This window comes from Pseudopodoces humilis, chromosome 4 (assembly GCF_049639895.1).
Source record: "Pseudopodoces humilis isolate 2021_Gansu_Grassland_sample_001 chromosome 4, ASM4963989v1, whole genome shotgun sequence".
Lineage (NCBI taxonomy): Eukaryota > Metazoa > Chordata > Aves > Passeriformes > Paridae > Pseudopodoces > Pseudopodoces humilis.
In genome coordinates this window covers 14,812,216-14,837,755 of record NC_142203.1, presented here as the reverse complement: position 1 = coordinate 14,837,755, position 25,540 = coordinate 14,812,216, and the positions used below count along the sequence as shown (strand labels likewise).

General features: G+C 37.1%; 1 protein-coding gene across 1 annotated transcript in view; it reads right to left on the bottom strand.

The window, feature by feature from the left end:
- ADGRV1 (adhesion G protein-coupled receptor V1) overlaps window positions 1-25,540 on the bottom strand; it is a 254,889-nt gene that overhangs the window by 70,487 nt on the left and 158,862 nt on the right. The window contains exons 84-85 of the mRNA XM_088054108.1: window positions 14,712-14,828; window positions 7,270-7,448 (exon numbers count right to left, since the gene is read on the bottom strand). Of these exons, the coding sequence (XP_087910234.1) occupies window positions 7,270-7,448; window positions 14,712-14,828 (296 nt within the window). The remainder of the gene's footprint in view (window positions 1-7,269; window positions 7,449-14,711; window positions 14,829-25,540) is intronic.

Genomic DNA, 25,540 nt, shown 5'->3' with positions numbered 1-25,540 from the left:
GACTGGAAATTTTATGATAACCAGTATTTTTCTCTACTCTTGTTTCAAAATTCCATCAGTGAAAGCAGCCAAAATTTATCTTTCTTTACTGTAGTTCTTTAAAAGCACAGTACAGTGATTATGCCTGATTCTGATGGGCTTACATTTGCTTAACATTTACAAGAAATATTTGCTCGGGTATGAAAGACATTCAACCCACTGCCACTGTCCCCAGCAATTTCTCCCCACTGAAAACGTATATTGGTAATGAGGGACAAGTGAAAGGTAATTAAAGTCATCCTATTTAAAAGTGAGGTATTTTTAAATAATCCTGAGCAGCTGGTAGCACATCAGGCAGCTTCTTTGGAAACACAAGAAAAGTTTTGAAAATAAAGGATACAAAAAGGCCAAACTTTGTACTTTATTAACTTACTCTGTAGGGTTTTCCCTATATGAATATGTGTGTATATAAGTATATGTTTATGTATGTATATCTGTCTATGTATATATATATAAGAATGCCTGTAGTGTGGTGCTGTGTCAACATAACTGAAGTAGCTCTGGTTCATCAGAAACATTTAACCCACAGTAGCACAGAGCTCAGGATGGTTTAATTTACTGTGCAGAAAAGGACTAAGCAGCAAATGGTGAGAAATTAGCAGTGAAAACTGCAGGCTTTTTTCCCCCAGCTTCAGCTGAGTGGTCCATGAAGCACTTGGCTTTGCATACAGACAGCTGAGCATCATTTTGTGCTGAGGTCTAGCAACAGGAGCTTGTAATAACTTTGAAACCCTAGATGATGTGCCAGTGAACTGAGGAGAAAGGAGGTGGAAAAGCTGGGATAATAGGAAAAAGAAGCTGGAGAGAGAGAGAGTGAGAGAGTGAGAGAAAGAGAGAGGGCCATGCAGTAAGTCCAAGTCCATGCAAAATATAAAACCAGGCACTAGAGGATGGGAAATCCTCATATTGTCATAAAAAAAACCTCTTCCACTTACTATGTCCTTGAGTCAAATTAAAATCTCTGAATGCTTTCTATGGCAATTCTTAGCTATTTTCTTTCCTATTCCTGCCTGTAAAAGTCTGGTGATTCAAACATTGTTTGCGGCTAAATTCAGCACTTTTGAAGTAATGTGGAAAAGGAGACATGATATTTAATCCAAATGCTTGGGCAGCAATTAGCTCACTCAAGCTAAAATATTCTTGTTACTGGTCCTTGGTTTAAAGAAAGCAGATCTCCATTTTAGGGAAGAGCTAGTAAGCCAGGGATCTGTTCCTGGGATGTGTGCCAACATTGAGACAGTCATACAACTGGGTGAGACCCAAAGCAGCATCCAGTATATTTTTCTGACTGGGTTAAGGGTCAGTGCACCAGACTGACAGACATTCAGTTAGAGAGAAGCCATGGCACAAAGTGTCCATGACTCATTGCAAAGGGCTTGGTACCAATTTTCTACAGAGTATCTTATCCCAGTAATGTTAACAATGGCTCCGTCCTTGTTTCAGTTAATTTCTTCTTAGCAGATGGTACAAGTGCTGTGTTTTGGACTGGAATGAGAATGATATTCATAAGACACTAATGTTTTGGCTTTTTGCTAATCATATTTACCCTAAGTCAAGAACTTTTCCTTCCTTGTCTCATGATCTGTCAGTGAGAAGGTAGGCAAAATAATCTGGAAGGGAACATGGATTGGACACGTGACCTGAACTGACCAAAAGGGTATTTCCACACCACAGAACTTCATGGCCAGTATATAAAATGGTAAGTGCAGTCAGCCTGGAAGGGGTGTTTGGCATCAACCAACCAGTGGAGACAAACTGAATTGTGCATCACTTAAAAAAAAATAAAAAAATCATTGTTATGATTCTAGTTATTAAGATTATGATTATTTTAAATTATTATTTTATTTTCAATTAGTAAGCATTTTTTATCTCAATATACAAATTTCACTTTGATTCTCCTCCCCATTCAACTGTGATAGAGAAGGAAGAGCGGAGGAGGTGAAGCATGGTGTTTCATGTCCAGTTGGGCTTAAAACCATGACAGGTTCATCTGTTCCCTGAGCCATCCCTATGTGTAATATTCAGCGAAAGTGCAGTGTGAACATTTTCTAAGAGTACTAAGAAGATCTGTAACTCTTAATCACAGCAAAAAGTTCATAGTTTCCAGCTTTCTTTACCTTTGTTTCCCTATCCCACAGATGTGGCTCCATAGTTACAGATCCAGTGAATTTCCTGAAAAAAAATGGCTTTGAGCTGGACTGTGGAGGACATAGAAGTATTTTTGTTTTTTTAAAGAAAGGAACACCACTGGAAAATCCTTTTCATTATTTCTCATCGATATTGCATGACAATGATACCAAAAAAAATATTTGAGAACATTTAGCTTGCCCCTTTTTGTGCTATAAGAAAATATCAATCTGAATCCAAGTGTATGGATATTTGTACAAATTTGAAGTATTGTAACAGCACATATCTTCTCTACCCTGTTTGCCACATGGGATTTTAAAGAGGAAAATGAATGTGTAACACAAATTCTCCTGACAAAGGAGATCATTCCTCCCTTGGGCAAATACAGGACTCTGCTTAAAGAGAGACACTTCTAGAAACTGGGGAGATTAACAGAGGGAAAAGAGCAAGTAAAAGACAGCCAAGCTCAAACAGAATCACAGAATTAATTAGGCTGGAAAAGAACTCTGAGATCATTGAGACCAATCCATGACCAAATACCATGTCTACTAGACTATGGCACTATATGCCACACCCAGCCTTTCCTTAAACACCTCCAGGTGACTGCACTATGTCCCTGGACAGCTCATTCCAATATCTAGTCACTCTTTTTGTGAAGAACCTCTCCTGGTGCACTTGAGAGCACCTGCTCCTGGTGCGGCTTGAGACTACATCCCCTCATCCTGTCACTGGCTGTCTGGGAGAAGAGGCCGATTTTCACCCAGCTACAATCTCCTTTCAGGGAGTTGTAGAGTTATAAGGCCTCCCCTGAGACTCCTTTTCTCCAGTCTTAGCCTCTCCTCACAGGACTTGTGCTCCAGACCCTTCCCCAGCTCTACTGCACTTCTCTGGACACACTCAAGCACCTCAATGTCCCTCCTAAATGGAGTGGTACAAAACCGAGCACAGAACACAAGGTGTGGCTTCACCTGTGCCCACTACGGGACAATCACTGCCCTGCTCCGACTGGCTCCATATTTCTGACCCAGCTCAGAATGCCACTGGCCTTCTGGGCTACCTGGGCACAGGTCACTCACAACTTGCTGACAACCAGCACCCCCAGGCACTTCTTTTGCTGGGCCACTGTCCAGCTATTCCATTCCCAGCCTGTAGCTCTGCATGGCGTTGTTGTGGCCAAAGTGCAGGACCGAGCACTTGGCCTTGTTGAACTTCATTCCCTTGGTGTTGGCCAATCAACCCAGCCTGCCCAGATCCCTCTGCAGAGCTTTCCTGCCCCCCAGCAGATCAACATTCCTGTGCAACTTGGTGTCATTTGCAAATTTGCTAACCGTAAACTCAATCCTCTCATCCAGAGCAATAAAGATGGGCCAACACTGATCTCCGAGAGAACATGAACAAAAAACCCCTCCTACTTTCTGGGAACTAGAGGAAATTATAGAGTTGGCCACCATTAAAAAGAAAGGTAAGACACAACATGACAAAAATCATGCTTGAAATACAGCGTTTGCAAAGATACAGTGGGCAGGGAGGTATTTGCTTATAAACTTTTAGATTTTTTTTTCTGTCAAGTGTATTTTCAATTTTCTCATTTTCAAAGGCTACTGTTTTAGCTTATAGTCTAATAAATAAAGTCCTTTAGCTTTCTTATGTGAATTTGATTTCAAGAAGGTCTAGTCAGACTCAAAGCTTAAAGCAGCAGCAAGAGTAGCTCCTGAGCTTGTAAAAACATGCTGCTGTAGGAAAGAGATTTAAAATACCCAAGTAGTTAATAGATCAAATGTACCTTTCAGAAAATTTTTTTTTTATTAAATAAAAAAACCCTTATGAATGGATGAGTTTACAACAAGACAAAATTCACCTTAAAATCAAATCCCAAACCTTACTGTGGTTCCTAAACTCTAGAGAGTTCAGCATTTGCTGCATTCTTGGTATATATAGATTTTCATTTAACTGAAAATCTTTCAGTTAAGGTTCTGAAAAGTTTTATCTTAGCAAAACAGTTAAACAGAGTGGTGTTTCTTGTAACAGATCTCTTAAAGTACAAAGACACAGTTCACCTAATAAGGAGGCAAATTCAAACTGCAGACACTGACAAAGAGATGTATAGCACAATGGAGGGGTGAGAAGAGAGAGAAATCTGAATAATTACATAAAATCTAGCTCTCTCAGTTTCATCCTGGTCACTTGTCACTCTCTAACATCTACAAAACAAAGATGCAAGTAAAAGAGCTAAAATAGAAATCTTTGACAGTAAAGTAGCTTTCTAGTTTCTCATGTAGCCCTGAAAATTTCAATGTTGTTGGAAGTTGATGAACCACACCCATTTTCAAGCTTTGCCCTAACTCATCTGCTTCTGAGATCAGAAGCCAGAATTATTTAATGACAAATATCAGCTTTTGTTCACAAACACAAGTTTAAAGGTTAATTATGCTATACTCACTGGACTTGTACCCAAGAGATTGCCTAGAACTCTAAAAGATGTTATAAAAAACCCTGTACTACTCTAAAGTTGTCCAGAATCAGCATCTTTTCTATTCTTACTGAGAGACTTCAACCTTTGCAGCTGAGCAGTGGGGGATTCAGCAAAGGGAGGAATGAAAGAGCCCTTCTCTGTCACTTAGGTCTTTCACTTATCATTGAACTTCAACCTCAAAATGAATGAAAAAAAGAATGCTGCTTGGTGGCATTTATACAGACAAATTTACTAGTATTAAAAAAAAAATCAATTAAAAAAACCCACATAATGCCAAAGAGAGAACTGTTCATATCATATATAAACACTATTAATTATTAAAGTAATCAATGGTATACTACTGGTTTATACTAGGACATGGGAATCAGAGTATAAAATACAGGCATTTTTGTGTAGGATTTGTCATATCTGGAGAGAAACTATCCCAATACTTCCTTTGAAGCTTAAAAACCAACACAGCTGAACTCATTTTTTTGTTCATTGCAAGTGAAAATGAACTTCTCTAAACATAGCTATACTGTTGGCTATTAATTGTGCCCATGGCGTACTGGTTAAGAGCAAAACAGTTGGTCAGACACCAAAAATTAAAAAATGAGTTGCCTGAAGGAGTGATTGCTTACGAGAGAAGATAACAGGCTTAACTACTTCTATTACTTTAACCAGTCTTCCAGCTATCACATTTGTTCTCCAGCACACTATTGTTCTCAAACCATTTCTGAGGCTGACTCTGAAGTCAGTATGTAATGCGTTTGGATTTGGAAATATCCTTGTCACTTTTTCCACTACTGCATTCTTGTTTGGAGAAAACAAACCAAGTGCTGTATCTCAATCTGTCCCCTTTTTTACAATCTGTCTTTCAAAGTCCTCTTGTATAAATAAGAACAAGTCTTACAGTGCTCTTCAAATCAGGAATTAGCATTGATGCTATTTATGAAAATTCTTGCAGGTATCTCTTACAGTGTCCACATTGACTGAGATGGAATAAGCTGCACATTCACTAAGCTTGGGATGATTTCTGGCATTTTATACAAGTAGAAAGCTGGACAAGTGTTATATTTAATTTAGGCAATGGGTTGGACTGAGTCATTTTCCTTTACTTAATAATCAGAATGTAAGGTTTTTCCTTGTTTTTGGAAGAATGAGACATGGACATTAAAAGAAAACAACTGGAAAACTGTGTTTCACTGCATAACGATACCATCAACCCTGCTGCAGTTGGAGACTTATTGTTACACATATTCCTTGTGTTTACTATGCACAAAGAAGCATTTTACCATAAAGAAAAATATATATTCTGTGAAGAAATAATGATGTGTATGGCATGGTATACAGCTATGGAGCACTCCCTGATATAACATGAACATCAGCAAAGGTCTGTTGTTGTGGACCTCAGTTATACTTCTGAGTTGAGCTGGTGCCTATGAATGTGGGACAAAACTTCAGCCAACATGGTCACAAAATTTGTGGTACCCAAGGTAACTCAACTGCAACCAAATCAGGCATCCCTGCTTACCATGCACAGTACAGATTCACATACAGATATGCGTATACAAATAATATTTATAAGGCCAAATGTGTGTGTGTGTGTACTTGCATATACTTCAACATCAGTATGAAATTCAAATATCTACTTCTCACAGGGATACCCTTTTTTGTGTGAAAAAAACCCCACAACACTAAATTTTGTTCTCTTAAAATGGATGGATGCACACTGTATATTCCTCTTTTATTAAAGACAGATGAATAGCCTCCTGCTGTGGGATAGTCTCCTGAAAGCAACCTTATATGATGTTTTCATAAAAAGATTTTATACATTCTTTTTAAAAAGAAGATGCATGTTTAGTCTTTTCTGCACATGAAGCATGTAATTGTGATACAAAATCAATAAATATATTATCCTCATATCCTAGAAGAGCTATCATCTTAATAGAACAGATTAAGTTCGCCAGAAAATGACCCAGAGGGGGGGAAAAAAAAAAGCTAAGAAGGAGCAAAAATATTTATCTCTGTATCTCCACTTAAATGCATCTGGTTCTATGAAAATATACTGTTTTAATTAAGACAGTTTTCTATGCTTATATGTAACTTTGAAAGGGCTGTGATAATTGTCAACAACACAGCAACTCTCAAACTTGGAATATAACATATTCATTATTAGGAGAGAAAGAGTTCAGGAAAAATATCTGACATAATAATATAGTAATACTTTTTAGCAAAGAATATACTTATTAACATAAGAGATGGGGAGATTAAGGCTTGATTTGGTTTTGGGGTTTTTTATCACAGAAATTAAATGGAAAAAAAACCATGCTCTTTTCCCCATTCTGCAGCAGAAGCCATTTCTGTCCTCTAGCCTGAAATTGCACATTCTCAGAAAAAAAAATAATAAAAATTTAGTCACTAAACAGACATGCTTGGGCCAGCTCTGCCAGAAGGAGAAACTGGAGCAAAGTCCAACTGCACAGATACTGCTGTACTGCATATGGGCGACACTTGCCTCATCTCCACCAAATGAGGCGTCCCCTGACCATTTCTTTGATATAACCCACTCTCTACATGGAAGAAAATTTGGGACAAACTGAAATAGACAGTACAATGCCTAGTTCATGCTTTTTTAAGCAAACACTTACAGATCACCGTAGACAAGGCCATAAATCTCTGCTGTGCTGTGATGGTAGATTCCTCTCAGGATAATTAGAAGAAGGATAACAACAGAAGCTGGAAGCCCCCAACTCAAAAGGAAGTAAAGCAGATAGCGCCTCTCTGTGTGCTCATCATTCATCACAAGGACGTACCAGAAATTAACAGCCTGAAGAAAAATGCACAAAGACAATCAGTAGACTTGCTGGTGATAAACTATGCCAAAAACCAAATCACTGTGAAGGTCACAGTACAACGTTTTTCTGCCGTTTTTCTGGTATCTGTACAAACACTATTCAACAAAAATACTATGTGCTCAGTTTTTTTTCCTTAAGTAACAAAAAAGACATTATAAAAGCAATATGCTTATTTATATTAGTATTTTGAATTAGACTAACATAGAGGAAGAGAAACTCTGTTTAGTAGAGAATACTATTTTTGCAATGTAAAAACAGCTTTTTGGTGCAAAAGTCGCTTATTTTCTAGATATTCATACCTTCACATTGAATACTGGCATATAGTATTTCTACATCTGATCTGTACTTCATATTTTTATGTTATTGTTCAGCTGTATGTACCTTGTAGGAAACGCACTAAACTCCTTTGATGGTTCTGTGATCCTGTTCTGGGCTCAGTAGTACAAGACAGACGTGGAGCTCCAATGAACCAGTAAAGGCTCATGATGATGATTGTGGGATGGAAAAGTTCTCCCATGGGGGAAGGCTGAGAGAGCTGTGGCTGAAAAAGGATGTTTAGGGGGGCCATACCGTATGTATAAACATTTGATGGGAGGCAATGTCGAAGAAGAGGGAGATAGACTCTCCTCAGTGATGCACAGTGGTGGGACAAGAGGAAATGGGCCCAAATTAACATACAAAAAGCTCAATCTGCATACAAGAAAAAGCTTTCTAACTGTAAGTGTGGTCAAACACTGGGCCGAAAAGGCTAGAGAGCTTGTGGAGTATGTGTCCTTAGAGAATCAAAATCAAAATTATCATGGTCCTGGGCAACCTGTCCTATCTGTTTGAGGTAGGGTGTTGCACTAGACAGTCTCAAGGTACCCGTTCAGACTTCAACAGTTCTGTGATTCTGTGCAATATATGTGTAAGAATTTGAGAAAAAAGTGCAAATAAATTAATGTAAATCCACAGGCATCTCTAAAACATTCTGTTTTCTTATAATCAACTAATCATCAAGCAACATAATTTAGCTTAAAACCATATATGAATCAAAATAGTGGAATAGCTGAAACCCCTTTGAAGAGCCAGTAGTAGGAGTAGAGGAAACCCTTCAAGTAAATCAGAATACTTAGCACAGTGCCTGAATATTTGAATTTTCTTCAAGATGTTAATAGAAGAAACACTGTCATGTGTGAGCATTTTAAAATGCACATTTACACAGTACTGTCTAATAAACACATAAGCTATCCACCAAAAAAAAAAAAAAAATTCTCACTTTCTCTACTTCAAAACTGTTATACCACCTACAGGTCTCCATGCTATATCATTATTTCTGGCCTTTTATATGGGGGGGTGAATAGGGATTGTCTTTTTTTTGCATATAAAGTATCTAATTCGAGCTTGTGCCTTTAAGCATGTCTTGTCAGTCAACAGAGAAAGGACAGGCACCTTCAGGCACTCATTAATCCTAACCCAAGCATAATCATCTTTCCCCATGTTCTACACAAGGGTTTCATATAATAATGTTGACTTACATGCTTCATTTTCAGCCATCTACTGTAAGAATAAGTAAAAATTCATACACTGTGACAAGACAATGCAATGTGATTATTTTATTGAGTGAAATTTTACACATTTCCCTCATCCAAGGGCTTGTCTATCCCTTTTTTCAGGAACACCTACTTTTCACATTCAAGTACTTAATTAGTTGTTTCTAGATTCCTTATGTAGGTATCATTAATTAACTATCATTTCAGATTTTGTTCTGTGATTTATATAGCATGAATATGCAATACTTTCACTGATAATAATTTGTTTACAAAGCAAGTTACCAAGTGTTTTAAATGCTTTTTTAGAGAATGAAATTTCATGGCTTATATCATAGCATATGTCCAGTGTATATAATTATATAATAATTATTATGTCTTTCTTAGTTTTCATTTGGTGATTGGTGCTATATGAACAAAGGCAAAATTTATTTTCCTTAAAAGATCACAGGTAAACCACACCATAGAAATGCAACTATCCTGGACACATTGAAAGAACAAAGAAAATCTATTAATTACATTGCTGGACATGCACAGGAAGAAAATATTAAATAGATGAAATTGGTATTTGGGCAAAAATCCACAGCTTGTAGAAGGATTTGGTTGTTCTGTTAACTTTTATGTGGGATTGAAAACTCACTCAAAATTCTGTTTGTCACTTTATGTCAATAAACACACTTCACTTACATGCCCTTGTAGTCTTGGCTAGGCTGTGCCTCACTGCAAGTGCTTCCAGAGACCAAAATCCTTGAACTATATATGCCATTACACTCAGGGACTGTTGGTTTTACTAATTCTGACAATCTGGTGAACACTGTTCTTAGTCATCCAACGGAAATTGCTTTCTATGAAATCATACCTCATGTCCTTGCTCTGTGTTTGGTTAGCCTATTTAGACATCTCACCTCATTTATCACTGAGCATAACACTTAATACAGCTGCTGTAAAGGTGTAAGTGAGGTTGGATTATTCACATTTTCTGCACAGTAACATTTGTATTTTGATAATTACTAGTTCTTATCTTCAACCCCTTTTGATGCTTCAAAATGTAATCACTGAAATAATAGAGGAGCTAATTTTAGCAAATCCTTTCCTGTTGCCATGCTGCAACAATTACCAGTTCAACAGAAGAATAAAATGTACAGTCCATTTTCTAGCTGCTCAGGTGAAAGAACAAATGGGCAAGTTGTGATTTGTTCTGATATAGAATGCTAAATAATTGTTTATTCACATAGTACTCTAATGAGACAATGTGAACTTCAGTGAAGGTATTTTTCTTTCAAAATGAGGCAGTTAGTGGAACTCACATTCCCAAACCTGGGACACATTTATTTATTTATTCATTCATTTATCTTTAGTGATAATCACAGAATTTCAGAGTTTTTTGTGTTGGAAGGGGCCATCTAGTTCACATCTCCTGCCATGGGATATTTTTGCCATGGGATATTTTCCACTGGACCAGTGTCCTGTGAACAGACATAGGGTTAATTTTTACAGTAGCCATGGCTGGGACCCATCATTGCTGAGGGCTGGGGGATGGAACTCTTCTGGGGAGAAGGGGTTTGTTCTGCGTCAGTGTAGTGTGGTGGAGGGAGCAGTTGGGCGGTGATGTTTCTGTGTGAATCATTCACTTCTTTCTTCTACTCTCTGTCAGTATTGCTGTTGTACTGTTTACTTCCTTATCTCATTGCTGTTTCCAGCAGATTGCTCTTATCTCAACCCATGATCTTTGCCTTCTGAGTCTCCAATTCTCCTCTCCAGCCCAAGCAGGGCAAAGGGAGGGGGAGGCTGGGGGCAAGGGAGCAGTGCACAGATTCACAGATTCAGTGGGAACACTAAATTGGAGAATACCATTCCTAAACAAGGACAACAAAGTTGCTCAGTCTCATCTCCAAACTGCCCTTGAGCACTTCCAGGGATAAAGTAGCCACAACTTCTCTGGGCAACTGTTTCCAGTGTCCCACCACCTGTGATAATCTGCAGATAGCTGGCAAACAACAGGTGCAAAATACTTCATTTAGTATCTTTCCCAATTTGGTAGGAAAAATTATATTTTCCTTCTTTTTACAAACAGCTGGAGGGGTCAATTTATAATAATTGTATACTTTTGTATAATTCCTTTTTTGAAACTGATAAGCAGTCCAAAAATTATTCTTAAAAATAAAAAGAAAAGCACCAAACTTACTTTAAGATCAGTAAACATCTTACAAGTCTGACACAGATGTATAGAAATTTATAGAAAATTTAAAGTGCCATTAAATGGATGTAGGAGAAAGATTCAGGTATGGGTGTTAGCAAGTTCATGACTTTCATCATGGTTTGCTTGTTGAATTGACACTTTTACTGTTGATTTAATTCACTCTAGCAATAGCTCAAGAAAACAAAGAATCATATTTTTCCATCATTTTACTCTGTATCAGAATTGGCATTTGAAAACTACAGATTTTTTTTTTTAACTGAATAGACAGCTTTTATTTTTTCTGTAACTTACAATTTGCAACACATTAGAAAATACTAAGGGAAGAAACTTATTTTCCTTGTTATGCTGAAAGACACTCTTGGCATGTGCTCCTAAGATAAATGCATTTGAAAATACAGCTTTATGCTGTTCAATTGTGCAAAGGGACAGTTGTCAGGATTAAGACCTCTTGATGTCAGACATTAATATAAGGTAAATATTTTGGGCCCATAAACTGCTATTTTCACCTTGCTTACTCCTTTTCTTCTGCAGTTAAGAAAGCCTCATCCTTTAAAATAATGCGTAATGCTATCAACTTTCTGTGACTTGCAAATTCTCCCTATAAAAAGCAAGAAACAAGACCATATAATAAAAAAGGGAGAAGAACAAACAGACAAGCAAGGATGATTTGATATAATCTCTGTCCTGATGCTGAAAATGGACCAGTTGACCTCTGAGATCCTTTCCATTCTTGCATTTCTGTCTATGTATGAGTAGTAGCTACACTTGTAGCAGAAATACTGACATTGAATATGTCTACAAATAAAAGAAGCTAAAAAGAGAACAAGAATTAAAACATGAAGCTATAGATTAATTGTTTTGTAAAGAGCATTGACATAAGACAAAATGTTTGGCATAATTACTAAGCACTATGCAGAAGATGGAATGATTACAAAAACCAAAAAATAAGGAAGTTATCCTACATTCTAGAAAGTGAAGGTCTTTGATCTGGACCCCAGAAATAAATCTGTATATATCCAACTGAAATCAGTGTTTTCTTATAGAGCTTTGTTGCCTGAAAATAATACTCCACCAACTTTTGGTCAGTTAAAATCAAATAGGTTTTATGGATACTTCAGTTTCACATACGTGCACCATGCTTGTACTTGATTATCACATTCACCTACCTCTGTATCCTGTGATCACGGCAGTCACTTGCAGATTTCTATGATGTAAGTCAATGATCAAACATATGCACTATGGTATGCAGCCTCATAGAGGGCAGAGTGACTGCACAAAGGACACAGAATCTGTTCCTGTATTTTTGTTCTTTTCCAGACAGAAGTATTTAAGCCTCATTCAAATATAAAAACATCATTAAATCTGCTTTTCAAATTAAGCCATGTATATAAAGTATACTATGCTGAGAAATACAAATATTAATTTCCCAGATTTTAAAATCTGCTGCTCTAACAGCAGTAGCATCCAGACTTCCCAAATCAGTCTGGTTTCCCCTTGGATCCACAAGGTTTTCTAGAATAGTCATAGGGACCAATTCAAGCACAGAGATGTCCCCAGCACTCCTTCTTGTGCTCTGATATAGCTTACTCATTCCATAATAAGATATAAAAAGTCAAGATCTAGTCCCAGCCGAGAGGAGAAAAGCTCTGGCTGAGGACTGGGATCTATATGTCCCATTATTTAATTCCTTTTGGGTCTTCCAAAGTTCAGTAATTATTCTCAGCTGAAGGCCTGCACCTACAAAAAGAAGAATCATCTTCATTCTGAGTTCTACTCCTGGCAGCTCATCACTCAGCAGGCTGATGGATTCCCTCTTAAGCACTTTTGTCCAATCAGATTTCCATGAAGAGTCTTCACGTTTAACACAAGCCTGAGGCTCCAGTAAATGCAATCTATTGTGCGAGTTGTTACCATTTGACCAAAGTCTATGTAAAAAAAGTAACATTGGATTCCAACTACAGACATAAAAATGACCAACTGTTAACTTCCATACTACTTTTTTTTGGCATTGTAAGTAATTTTTGCAACTCAATGAAATGTAAAACACAGAATGGGATGATGAAGTACTATCAAACACTGAGTTATCAAAGCTTGAGGCATCTCAGTAAAAAAAGAAACTTTAAAATGTTACTTTGTCCAAATTAGCAAATGGTAAAGAGCTCTAAAGCAATTTAGGAATAAAGTGAATGAGCAACTGTGAAGAATATAATTTACAGTTTATAAAATATTTTAGAGTAGTTAACCTACAAAACATCATTTGCCAAGGAAACAAATTTCTCTATTGAGGCCATCTACATGTAGTTTTCTAAAGCTAATGAGCACAGCTGAGCCATTGAAGAGGCCAATAGGGTTTTCAATGAACATGAGCCTGACATATTCCATGAAAATGCCACATATCACATGAATGTTACTGGGAGAGAAAGTTGGATTTAGATGCAGCCTAATTTGCAATTCTTGGTTTGGTCTGACAGCCTGCATATTGGAGGATTTGTACGGTAAGATATGGAGCTGCATATATAAAGCTGTATGCTGAAATGAATGTGCTGGGGACAAATCCTCTTAAAATGACAGACAAATAAATCACTTAACTCACATACTGGTGCTAAATATAAATTTCTAGATGAGGGCATAATAATGTATTTTTTCTAATAGCCCCACAGCTTGTTATTTTGACTAACTTACAACTGGTAATTTTCCATAAATAATTGGATTGTTCATGGTGTTCCATATTAGTTCAACTGTTTTTTCCACCATTTACTTTGTTTGATAATATATCAAACAAGCAACAGATCTGTGACTAGTCTGGTGTACTCATCTGATGAGTATTAGCTGAGGGAACTGGGGGTGTTCAGCTTGGAGAAAAGGATGGGGGCACATGGTTTACTTGTGGACTTGGGAGTATTGAGTTAATTGTTTGACTTGATGATCCTAGAGGGCTTCTCCAGTCTAAATGATACTAAGATTCTATAAAAATTCTGGAAATAATTATGAATACACATGTTCTGTATTTTAATGTAAACTTGTGAAGGTATGTCTGTCATGTTACACAAATTCAATGACTAAAATGCCACTGACTTAACAAATTACAGTATAGTTTACATTTACACTTCACATGTAAAGGACTGCTTCAAAAGACCAAATAAGAGATGTTTAGAAAAAGTATTAACAGTAAGAAAAATAATTCTTCCTTGTTCTGAGGCAATTCTACCTTGCTCTGAGGATAAAGTGAGGCAAGGACATTCTTACATAGTTGGAATGGAAATGAATGGCAAAAGTCCTTATAGTGTTTGTATATTTACTCTTAGAGTCACTCTAGGTTTAATAAAAATCATCTAAAGTTTTGGCCTTCTAGTAGCACTGAATTTCAGTGCTCTATATCTCTCTCTATACATAGATGTACAGATATGTATATATATATGCACTAAAATATAATAGAAATACAGTTTAACTATCAATTACTTTTACACATGTTTTGGGGAAGGGATAAAAAGGACTACGATACCAACCTGAATAAGCATCCAGCTGAACTGGCAGAGGTAAAGATAATGGGTAACAGATGCGAGAGCAAAGCAGCTTTCCTCTGAGATATGCTGGCTCATGTAAGCAGAGGCCAGAAATGAAACCTGCCGGGGGAAAAAATGAATACATGCATATTGGAATTAAACAAAATTAATTTAATATTAAAAATAAGGGGGAAAAAAATAGTTCATAAGTAAAACATACACAAAATTACTATTTCAGAGACTCAGGAAAGATATCTTGGACATTTAATATTCACCCAAAAGAAGTTATGCTTAAACACTGTCAAGCCATATACCAGCTTTAAACTTTCTGCAGACCATCTTCTATCTCTCTGTTGAAAGATGGCAGCTCTTTAGTATGACCCGAGATTAGCTCAGCTGGTTAGAACATGGTGCAAATAATGCCAAGGTTGTGTGTTCAATCTCTGTATTTCCTCAACAGTTGGACTAAGTGATCCTTGTGAGTCCCTTCCAACTCAGAATATTCTGTAGTAAATTTTAAGTAGAATTACTTAAATTGAGTCATTATTATGAGATTTAGTATATTGCTTGCTTTGCTTTACTTGCTTAGCATGAGCAGTTGGATTTTCCGAAGCCTTAGCTGACAAGCTGTGTTCTTACACCAAGATATATTTTTGGCTGGAATGGAAAGGAATATTGACATTGCACTGATGTTCTTGTTGCTAGGTAATGTTTATCTTAAGTCTAGGGCTTTTTAATTTCCCATGCTCTGCCAGCTAGCAGGTGCTGTACCACTCTCAAGTTACTTATTTTCACAAATTTGACACCTGCCAAGGATCAAGCTTGAAGAATGAGGAAGCACACCTGAGAGGGACGGTATGTGTGGGCAAGGAATCAGGAGAGGCACCCATGGGCCATCTGGAGCTGGTGAAGGGACCCCAGTCCTTGTGGTGACAACCGTGGGTGGTGCATGTGTAACTCTTTGAGTGGTGTGAGAATGTTCAGGCAGTGGCCTCTCCTTTAACACACTGCACCTTTATATGACGAGACTACAGAGAGAACTAATATTTATTGTTTAAAATTTTTCCCATGCAACATTAGACACGGGTTTTGTAACTGGGGGTGGAGATTTTCCTGCATAAAAACTAAAAGAGATGTTATCTTCTGATTTGAGTAAATCCAGATATTTTATCAAGTAAACAAACTCAAGAGGCATTTACTGTCTTCAGGCTGTCAGACATGTAGGAATGTAATACCTCAGCCCCTAAGATAGCAATACTGGACAAAAGGCAGGAAGCAAGTATTCCTCTCTCTAACACCATACCAGTATTTCACATTCACAAAGCAGTTACAATTTGGGTTTTTCCACAGATATGCCAAATGTCAAAGGCATTACATGTTGGCTAGGTAAGTAGCCAATGAACTGTCTATGGAAAAAAGGTATTCCAACTCTGACTGCAATAAATGTAGCTAGACAATTTCAACATAACATTTTAAATTAAAACACAACTCAGAAATCTTAAGCCCCTTCTTCTATAAATTTCTTCAGAGAAGAAATGGCTCTACAATCAAAATTCATAAAAGGCTTAAAGTGTTCACATAAAGAAATTCATCCACTGTGCTGATCATTTTTTATTTCCCTGACAAAAAACACCACTCTTTTGACCATTGACTTCTTAGTAACAGAAATTAATGGGATATGGAGACTGATTTTATGTGCATAAAATCAGGAGACGGGATAAGTAAGAAATTCAAATTAAGTGATTTGGGATACATATGGACACATTTGCAACAAAATACTCATATGGTACTGGGTAACCCTTACACAGTCTCCTTATCATAAAAGTACCGTCATAAAGACAGGATAATGTTACCTCAGCATGAAATGGAAGAATAACATTGAGCACCCGGGGAACAAGTGGACTAAAACCAATTATGAAATGCATTTCAATATTTAAAGGAAAAAAATACACTTTAAGTAATTTATGTAGTATTTATCAGCTTCTGCTGGGAACTGGCATCTAATTATGGCCACATAACCATTCAGTTATTAAGAGCTTAACACACAGCTTAATACAGAGTGGTCTTCGCCAAATTCTGACACTGCTGAAAGAAATCCTATCATCTGGAGTGGGTTAAACATAACTATAATATGTCTGCAATAGCTACCATCCATGAGGGATACACAAGAAGTGTTTTTGGAAACAACACCATAGCAGCAGCTCTCTCGAACATTAGCAGTAGTAATTTGTCTAAAACTTGAGCAAATGCTTCTACTGACAACAGGCATCTGGGTGGAAAGGCTTTACCATCTCTCTGAAGGCTTGTGTATATGTCAAGGACAGACTGCTAGGCTAGAGATGGAGAAAAATAGGGGATGTAAAATACAAAATACAAAAGCAGAATGATGGAGTCCTGAAAATATGTTTTTAACCGCTTTTGGACTGAATGTTGGCTTGAAAGCATTTTGCATTTGTAACTAAGAAACTGTAATTCCTAACACTCTCCTGTGCTTCAAGAAAAATAAGGTTTTGCATATTGAAAAAGAGGAGTATATCACTGTATCAATGTTTTTCAAATCAAAAAATTCAAAGAGTCCAAATATGTGCTAAAAAATGCGTATTTGTGATAGAAAGTGACTTTTCTTAAAAGAACAAGATTGCAATATGGCTGGAGTAATCCCTCAGCTAAGAATTCAGTGTAATTAGTGGCCTTAGAGTATTTTAGGGGGAAAATAAAAGAAAGTAAAATATAAAATTTTCATAGACTTGTTATCTTGCATCTTGGTCAGAAGACACAAATGAGAATTGGTTTATAACACAAAAACCCCTTCAAACCAACAAATGTGCCTCCCCAATAAAGTGTTCCTTAGACTAATTGTCTCATGTCTTCTGTGCATCACTTAGTTATTACCTGCAGAGTGCAACCTTTTATAAAAAGAAACATATTACTTTAATAACAGAACCATGTGCCATCTATTGGAACAAGTTGTTCCCTCTTGGATCTTTAAAATATATGCTCATTATAACGCCAATTGTCCAGAACTCTTTTTACAGAGACCTTATGGTTTAAATAGCCCTTTTCAATCTTTGGATATACTGACATTTAGTTCTGTGCTGAGATGATAACATAATGCCTCTTCTTCATACATGTCAAGGTGATTGCCCTTGACCCAAAATGGTTTAATTGATAATCCTTTAAACCACTCAAGTAGCAGGCTGATATTTTTATTAATTTGACTGGTGATGGTTCCATACCACATTGAAAATTATGATGATAGCATATCATTCAAAAGGTTCCCCTTGACAAAGTGAAAAAAAAAAAAGTTAAAAAATAAAATATGATAAATAAATGAACTTCTGTATAATAGCAAAAAGCTATTTGACAGGGTCCCCATCTGACAGTCATTTACTCAGTTAATCAAAGGACACCGCAATTCTTTTAAAACTTTAAGACAATTATCTAGCAATTACTTCAAGGAAATTATTACCAGGATATTCTATCTAAGTCATCAACACCAAACTATAAATGAATAACATGAGATGTATTTCTGTTCCTGTATGAAGAGTATTTTTGTACTGCTGTTTCCAAGGGGCAGGCTGTATCTGAACATCACTCCTCTACTAGCTGAGATCTGCTCATAGTTTCCAGCCTGCACTTTTTTTCGTAGTCAGTTTATATCTGTTTTTATTTCTCTTGTAAGTCTCTCGGGTTACAGAATTTCCTCCTCCATGGGGTTTGTAGTAGCATGAATTTCTGGAAGGCAGTAGTACTCTTCCCTCAGGCTCCATTTTTCAGGGTTAATTGAGCCACTGCACAACACGGTTAGAGATGCCTAAGCTGATCTGGACAGCAAAAGCTGTTTAGCTCCATGACTACAGCATCTGCCTAGATCAATTTACCTTGTTTCTCACAGTAACCCGACATACTGAAATGTATGCTCACACATGAAATGTACACCAAATTTGCTCACACCAAATGTACAAAGTTTATTCACTAATGCCAGCTATAGATGATCCAAGCAAATCCATGAGCTTTCTAATGATTGAAGAATTTATTAAACTCTAAGTTCAGAATTAGCAGGCCTTAACTGGCCTCATAATAGAAATTTACAGAGAAAGCAATGAGTCTAAGTTGCCTTTTTAATATTGTACAAAAGAAAAAAAGGAAAGACCAGAAGAGTGAAGAAATTCCAATCAGGTAAAAAAAATCAACAGAGAAGTTGTATGAAAACTGAAATAAGAATTATGTATGAAAAATTATTAAATGCAATACAAAGCAGTAGTAATTCCAGTTTGTCATGATTAGAGCTGAAATGCTACCATATGTTAGACTTTAAAATAAGGATACAGCACATGACACAAGGCAAAAAATCCTGTCTTTACATCACAACAAATGTGGAAATTCTAAATATATTCTTTGCCCCAGACTTTTCTAGCATGACCAGCTTTAAGGGATGCTGTGTCCCATAAACTAGGGGATAAGGTTGGAGCAAGGAAGATATACCCTTGGTGGTAGAGGGTCAGGACTGGGAATAATTTAGCACAAGGGACAGTGGCACCTGATGGGATGCACACATGAGTGAGCTGGCTGTTGTCATTGCAAGACCACTTACGACAACCTTTCAACAATCAGGTTACTAGGAAGTGCCCAAAGACTGGAGGAAAGCAAAGGTCAGGAAGTGCAAGGAAGAGGATCTGAGCAACTAACAGGTTGGTCAGCCTCAACTCCACTCTTGGGAATGTGAGGGAGCAGCTAATCCTGCAAACAATTTGCAGGCACATTAAGGATGAGACAATCACGAGGAGTAGCCAGTATGGTTTCAGCAAGCGAATGTCATGCTTGACCAACTTGATAAACTTCCGTGATGCAGTCACTGGCCTGGTAGATGAAGAGAGAGCAGCATATATTGTCTACCTGGGCTTTAGTTAAGCCTTTGACTCTTTCTCTGGTAAGATATTCTTAGATGAGCTATTGACTTATGCACTGGAAATGCAGACAGTGAGGTAGAACTTATGGAAACTAGTTTGAACTTGTTTGGAAAGTACTGATTTTAAGTGGTTTATGTGACAACACTTCAGAACTGTTCAAAGAAATGCAGTGAAGCCAATGAATTTGAAGCACTGTGACAGAAGAAAGAATATCCCTTTAAAAAAAAAATTGAACAAAACTTTTTTCCTTGTATTTTGTAGCAAAGCATATCACATAATGTATTTCCATTCAGAGAATGAGCAATTGACTTAATGTTCTGCCCCAATTTTTCAGCCTGGCAATCCAGTAAATACTGACAAAAATATTTTACAAAGGTCTAAGTCTATCTGATGCAATGTTAGCCATACAAGTTGTTAAGCAGGAAGTAAGCAAGTTGTAAAACAGGAAGTTTCAGCACTGATACTGCAGATGTTAAAACCCTGAGGCAGTAAGTAAAATAAAAGGCAAAAATAAAATAATACAGCAGTAAAACATAATTTATAATTTTAAGAATTGAAAAATGTTTTCACAAGGGGAGAATAAATCTGAGACCAATAATCTTTCCCAATTGCAAGGAGTGACAAAAAGGCAGCATGTTGTGATGGGTCAAGGAAAAAGAAAGAGAACACCTTGCAATGTTTTAGGGGAGGAGCTGTGAAGAAGCTAACCCCAGCAAATATAAAAGCATCAAGGAGCAGAACAACAAGAATTTAGACCTGGAAGAGGGTCCAGAGCTAAGATCTGACAAATCTGCTCATAAATTTTACTTTCCCATTTTGGCAGGAAGTGCTCTGCCTCCTGCAGATGAGAAAAAGATCCTTTTCACCTAGAGAAACCCACAGAGAAACTGGTCACCTCTTTTAAAACACTTTGGAGTGTGCCTGCGAGGAATATGTCAGTATACTTATGCCACATTTTTGCAATTTATGTAAAATGATGCTTCCCAATATGAACTCACAAAGCTTTAGACCTTCTCTTCTTCAAGACAGAATATGTCTTACTGAAATGGATCCTAACAGTGGTGAACTAATATATTTTCACATAAACAATTTTTAGTCTTTTATCAATTTTATTAAATTGTCTACATGGTGTTGTAGTTTAAGGCCTGGCGATGCAGAAGATTTCGGGATGTAACGGAAAGTTAGCAAAAACTCCTCTCTGCTAGGATAGTAAAACCTTCTGTAATTAGCCAATAGCACCCAGGTGTGACGTGAGCAGATGGGAGTAACACAATGACCCTAGGTTATAAAAGGTCAAATTCTCCTGCAATAAATGCCATTGCTTTGCCATCCATCACATTGATGTCTTGTGGGTAGGGTGGTCTGAGTGGCCAAAGGGGGGGCCACCGTGCTGGCTTCTGAACTAGGCTGTTTGCCTTGCTTGAAAAAACCTACAATTGGTGCCGAAGCCCGGGAGGAAGCGGGATTCAAACCCAGAAAGCGAGGGTTGCCTGGAATACAGGAGCAGCGGTCAGGACAGGCTGGACCCATCCTGATGAGGGAGACATCCCTGTGAAGATGAAATCACTGATAAAGGTCAGACTGCAATTAAGTTGTAAGCCTAATTTGCTTGTTATTGCAAGACTTTGGGTTGTTATAGTTGTAAATAAGTTTGTAAAGTTTATCCACCCTAAGGTGTGGGACAGATGTGCTAAAATCCTTGCTGAACAAATTTGGGAAACGACAAAGAACTGTTTGCTGGCTACCCTGAAATTTAGGGTCAGAGCTTTACAGCTCCCAGACGGCTAAGCCGAAGGGGGGTCAAGAGTCCCCTTGGTCCCAAAATTCTCGTGTGCTCTGGGAGAAACAACAGAAAGCAAAAGAGTTTTGGATTAAGTTAACAAAAAAAGCCAGGAGTGCCCTGGGAAAAGCCCAGAGAGAAACATTTTCCCTGGTGTCTAAAAATGGTGCTGAACAAAAAGACATACAGCGAGAAAGTATCTTAAGTAAAAACAAAGAACAAAGACTGGCACTGAAAGAGGAACGTGGTCAGGGGGATGGGAGAGAAAAGGAATGTGAAAAAGAAAGAGAAGCTGAAGTGAAAGAGATAAGATGTGGGAGGATGAGCACAGAGGCACAGAGATCAGAATGCAAAGAGAAGAAGGGGGAGGCAAAAGGTGGAGAAAAAGGTGGAGTAATAGGCAGAGTAGAGGGTGGAACGAAAGGCGTGGAGAACCAGGAGGGAGGGAAGAGCCCGCCCACAGGGGGGTAGGAAGAGCCGGAGCCCAAGAAAAAGGCATGGCGAACAGGAAGTAGCCGACCAGTTGAGTTCTGACTTTGACCGAGACACGAGCGGTTCATAACCCTCCCCCCCCCCCACTCCCTCTCTGGGAAGAGCGCTGGGATAACATCCAGTTTGTTACAAAGTTATGATTTATTGAGTTTTTAAAAGGTGTTTATGTATCTTTTTGGAGTTAATTTTGTGTTTTAAGTAATTATGAGTTTATGCAGCTGGAGTTTTCAGAGTTTTTCTCAGATTTAAAAAGTAGCCCAGCGCAGACGAGTTTAGAAAACACACATGGCAGCCAGAGGCACTGTCACCATGGCAACCACCGATAAAACAAGTAACAACAACTTCAGTGAAACCGCAGAAACCAAAGCAACAAACCAAAAGAAAAACAACAAAAAGCTGGACAGTTTAGAAAGAGATAAAAAAGAGAGAATTTTAATTGGACAATTCAGAAACTTAGAAGCTTTATAAATTGTATTGTTTGTAAATCAGCAAATTGTTATAATCAAGATTAAGATTTAAAAATAAGTTTTTATTAAATTAAGTGCCTTTAAAAATAGATTAAAAAGTTTAAATGTTGTATTTCTGTATCCCAAGAAACTTAAAAGATTTTTGTTTTGTTTTAGTAATCATATATTACCCATTTGCTGAGTTTTTGACAGTTTTAATAAAGAAATTCAAATGTGAATCTTTTTGTTTTATAAAACACATATAACTGCGTATATATCAATTTGGATTTTGTATTTTAGTTTAAAAATTGGACTTGATGTTCCTGAAAAGTGCTACAAAAGCTAAATGACAACTTGCCCAATCCTGTGTTGTTGTGGCTTTTTTTTTAGAGAGGCTGCACTTTGGAATCTTAGCTAATTTAAACATATACTAGGCAAATTCTTGTTGTGAATGAGTGTTTTTGGTAACATTTACAGTTATTGTGAATTATTTTCAAAGCTAGATAACATGGAATTGTGATATATTTGTTACATTTTTATAATCTTTATAGTGAATCCATGTTACCGTTGGCTTGAATGTTTTTAAGTTGTATAATTTAGATAGCCTTTTAAAAGTTAAGTTTTGTTATTTCTTTTTGTTATAATTATTGTTAAGTTTAAATATTGTTTAATTTACATTGTTTTATATTTTATTGGAAACACTTGTTTAAATTGCAAAATATAGTTGTTTTCCTAGAAATATGAAGATAGCCACAACTGAAACAGATGAACACCTGCTTGTGGACAGAAATGAATGCAGTCTGTGACACCCTAGACTTCATTGAGAGTTCTATTCAGTTGTTGCAATTTTTGCAGTTTCGTTTGCTATAACTTTCTTATTTTTCAGTATTTCCAGAATTTTAGTAAGATGTACCATTGCTATGGATCAGCTGCCATGGCAGAGGCTTCAAATTAAACCAACTGCTAAATGATTTAATTAGTCTGGTACCTAAGGTTTTTAATTATTTGCTTTGTACAAATGCATTTTAACAGTTTGCTGTGCTGTAAGCATCTCATAGCTGTTGCTATTGAAAACCTTGTTTTAAAAATAAGTTAAGAGGCATCTTTCCAGTGTAAAGTTTAAGACCCTGGCCAAGTCTTAACTTTACCTGGACAGAATGTTTATCAATAGATCCAGATGTTCTTGTACCAAATCAGTATTTGAGTCGCTTTTTGATTCAACAATTTGACCCTATTAATATGACAGCTGGATCAATTTTGAAGTGGGCTTGGAGAATCATTTCCGGACTGATTGTCCAATCCTTCACAGATGATTTTTGGTTTTGTTTGTTTATTAACTATGAGATGCTGGTGCAGTGTTTTAATAATTAACAGTACTTTTATATTAATTGATTTTTAACTGTTATAGGTTTTTACTAATTGTGTATAAAGTTTGTGTTAATGTTGAACAGAAATACGTCTCATTTTTATTTTTTTTTAAGAAAAGGGGGGAAATTGATACCCTAAAAGCAATTTGATTAGTGTAATTTATTAACTTCAAGGAGAGAAGTGCCTGTGTTTTGTTGGCAGGTTCAGAAAGGTCACCTGTCCATCTGACCAGACTGTGTGCCTCTGAGCACACAAGATCCAGTGAACAGAGATGTCATCACACAGCCTTGGTACTTCAGACATGGATCAGAAGTGGACCTGTCAGGACACAGTTGTGTCCAAACACTACACAGACAGTTGCCAACAGAAATTTTATGTTGTTATTATGATGTTGTGTCTCTATCAATTTTTCAGTTATCCTTTGTTTTAAGATTTAGAAGGGTTTGAAGAACAACTTGAAACATCAAAGCCCTCAGTCACCGATCAGCTGCCAGCTGACATCACGGGAGCAGTGAACATTCCAGGACTGAATCGTGTTGGAGAAATTCTGTAGAAGATTTAGGAGGTGTAGAGACTCCATCTAACTATATACAAAGCAAATTGTAATTGTGTGTTTATTTTTCTAGAAAATTGCTTTCACGCTTAAACTACATATATACCAGAGCACGTGTGTTAAAAGTAGTTAAATAATAGTTTAAGGTAAAGTGTTTAGCCTGTGTAGTAATTGTTATGTTAGTATAAAGTATAAGTATTTTCCCTTTAAGAGGCAGTGTAAGTATTTTTGAAAGTTCATTTAACGTTAAAGTTTTAGCTCTAAGTTTATAAGCATAGTGTCATTTACATGGTAAGCTGCTTATAGTAATTGTGCTGTTTATAGTTATAACACCTGAAGCAGTGAGCCCCAACCTTGTGGTACAAGCCGAGAACCCATGATTTAATAGTCTAGCCCTTGTATTTATACCCAAGCTTTAACTCTTCTGTTGACTTTTCTGTATTAGCTATTATCATTCCCAGAGTCCTATACCACCTGGATGAAGAGTTGAGCCTGCAAGTGGAGAGACTCACCCGACTTCAGAAAAAGAGAAGTGGTGACAGGTGTAACCATAGCGATGCTGCTTAACCTGAGAGCAACTGGTGCTGCCACAGGTGTCTCTGCCATTGTGACCCAACAACAGAGACTGTTTTAGCTACAAATGACTGTAGATGAAGATCTATAGAGGATTGAGAAATCCATATCCTTTTTAGAAAAATCAGTCTCCTCACTCTCTGAAGTTGTTTTGCAGAACAGGCGAGGTCTTGACCTTCTATTCATGCAGCAAGGAGGCCTCTGCATCGCCCTGAACGAAGAATGCTGCTTCTATGCAGACCACACCGGAGTTGTGAGAGACACCATGGCAGAGCTACGAGACAGGCTGTCTCAGCGGAAAGCAGAGAAAGAAGCTCAGCAAAGCTTGTTCCAATCTTTGTTCGATCAATCTCCATGGCTAACCACCCTAGTGTCTACCCTGATTGGACCAGTTGTGATGATTTTACTCGTGCTAATCTTTGGACCATGTATTTTAAATAAGCTTGTGTCCTTTGTTGAAAGCTGACTAGAAAAAGTTAACATTTTGTTTATAGAAAGGCAACAGATGCTTTAAAAATATACTTAGTCACCACTTGTGCCTCATATTTACTAATGAAAACTGCAGTATCCATTTTATAAGCTTTTAGTTTTTAGTTAAGTATTTTAAATTTTACTCAATTTTATATTATCCATTTTTAATACTTTTATATTTTAGCAAATTAATTACTCATAAAGAGGGGGGAATATGTTGTAGTTTAAGGCCTGGCGAT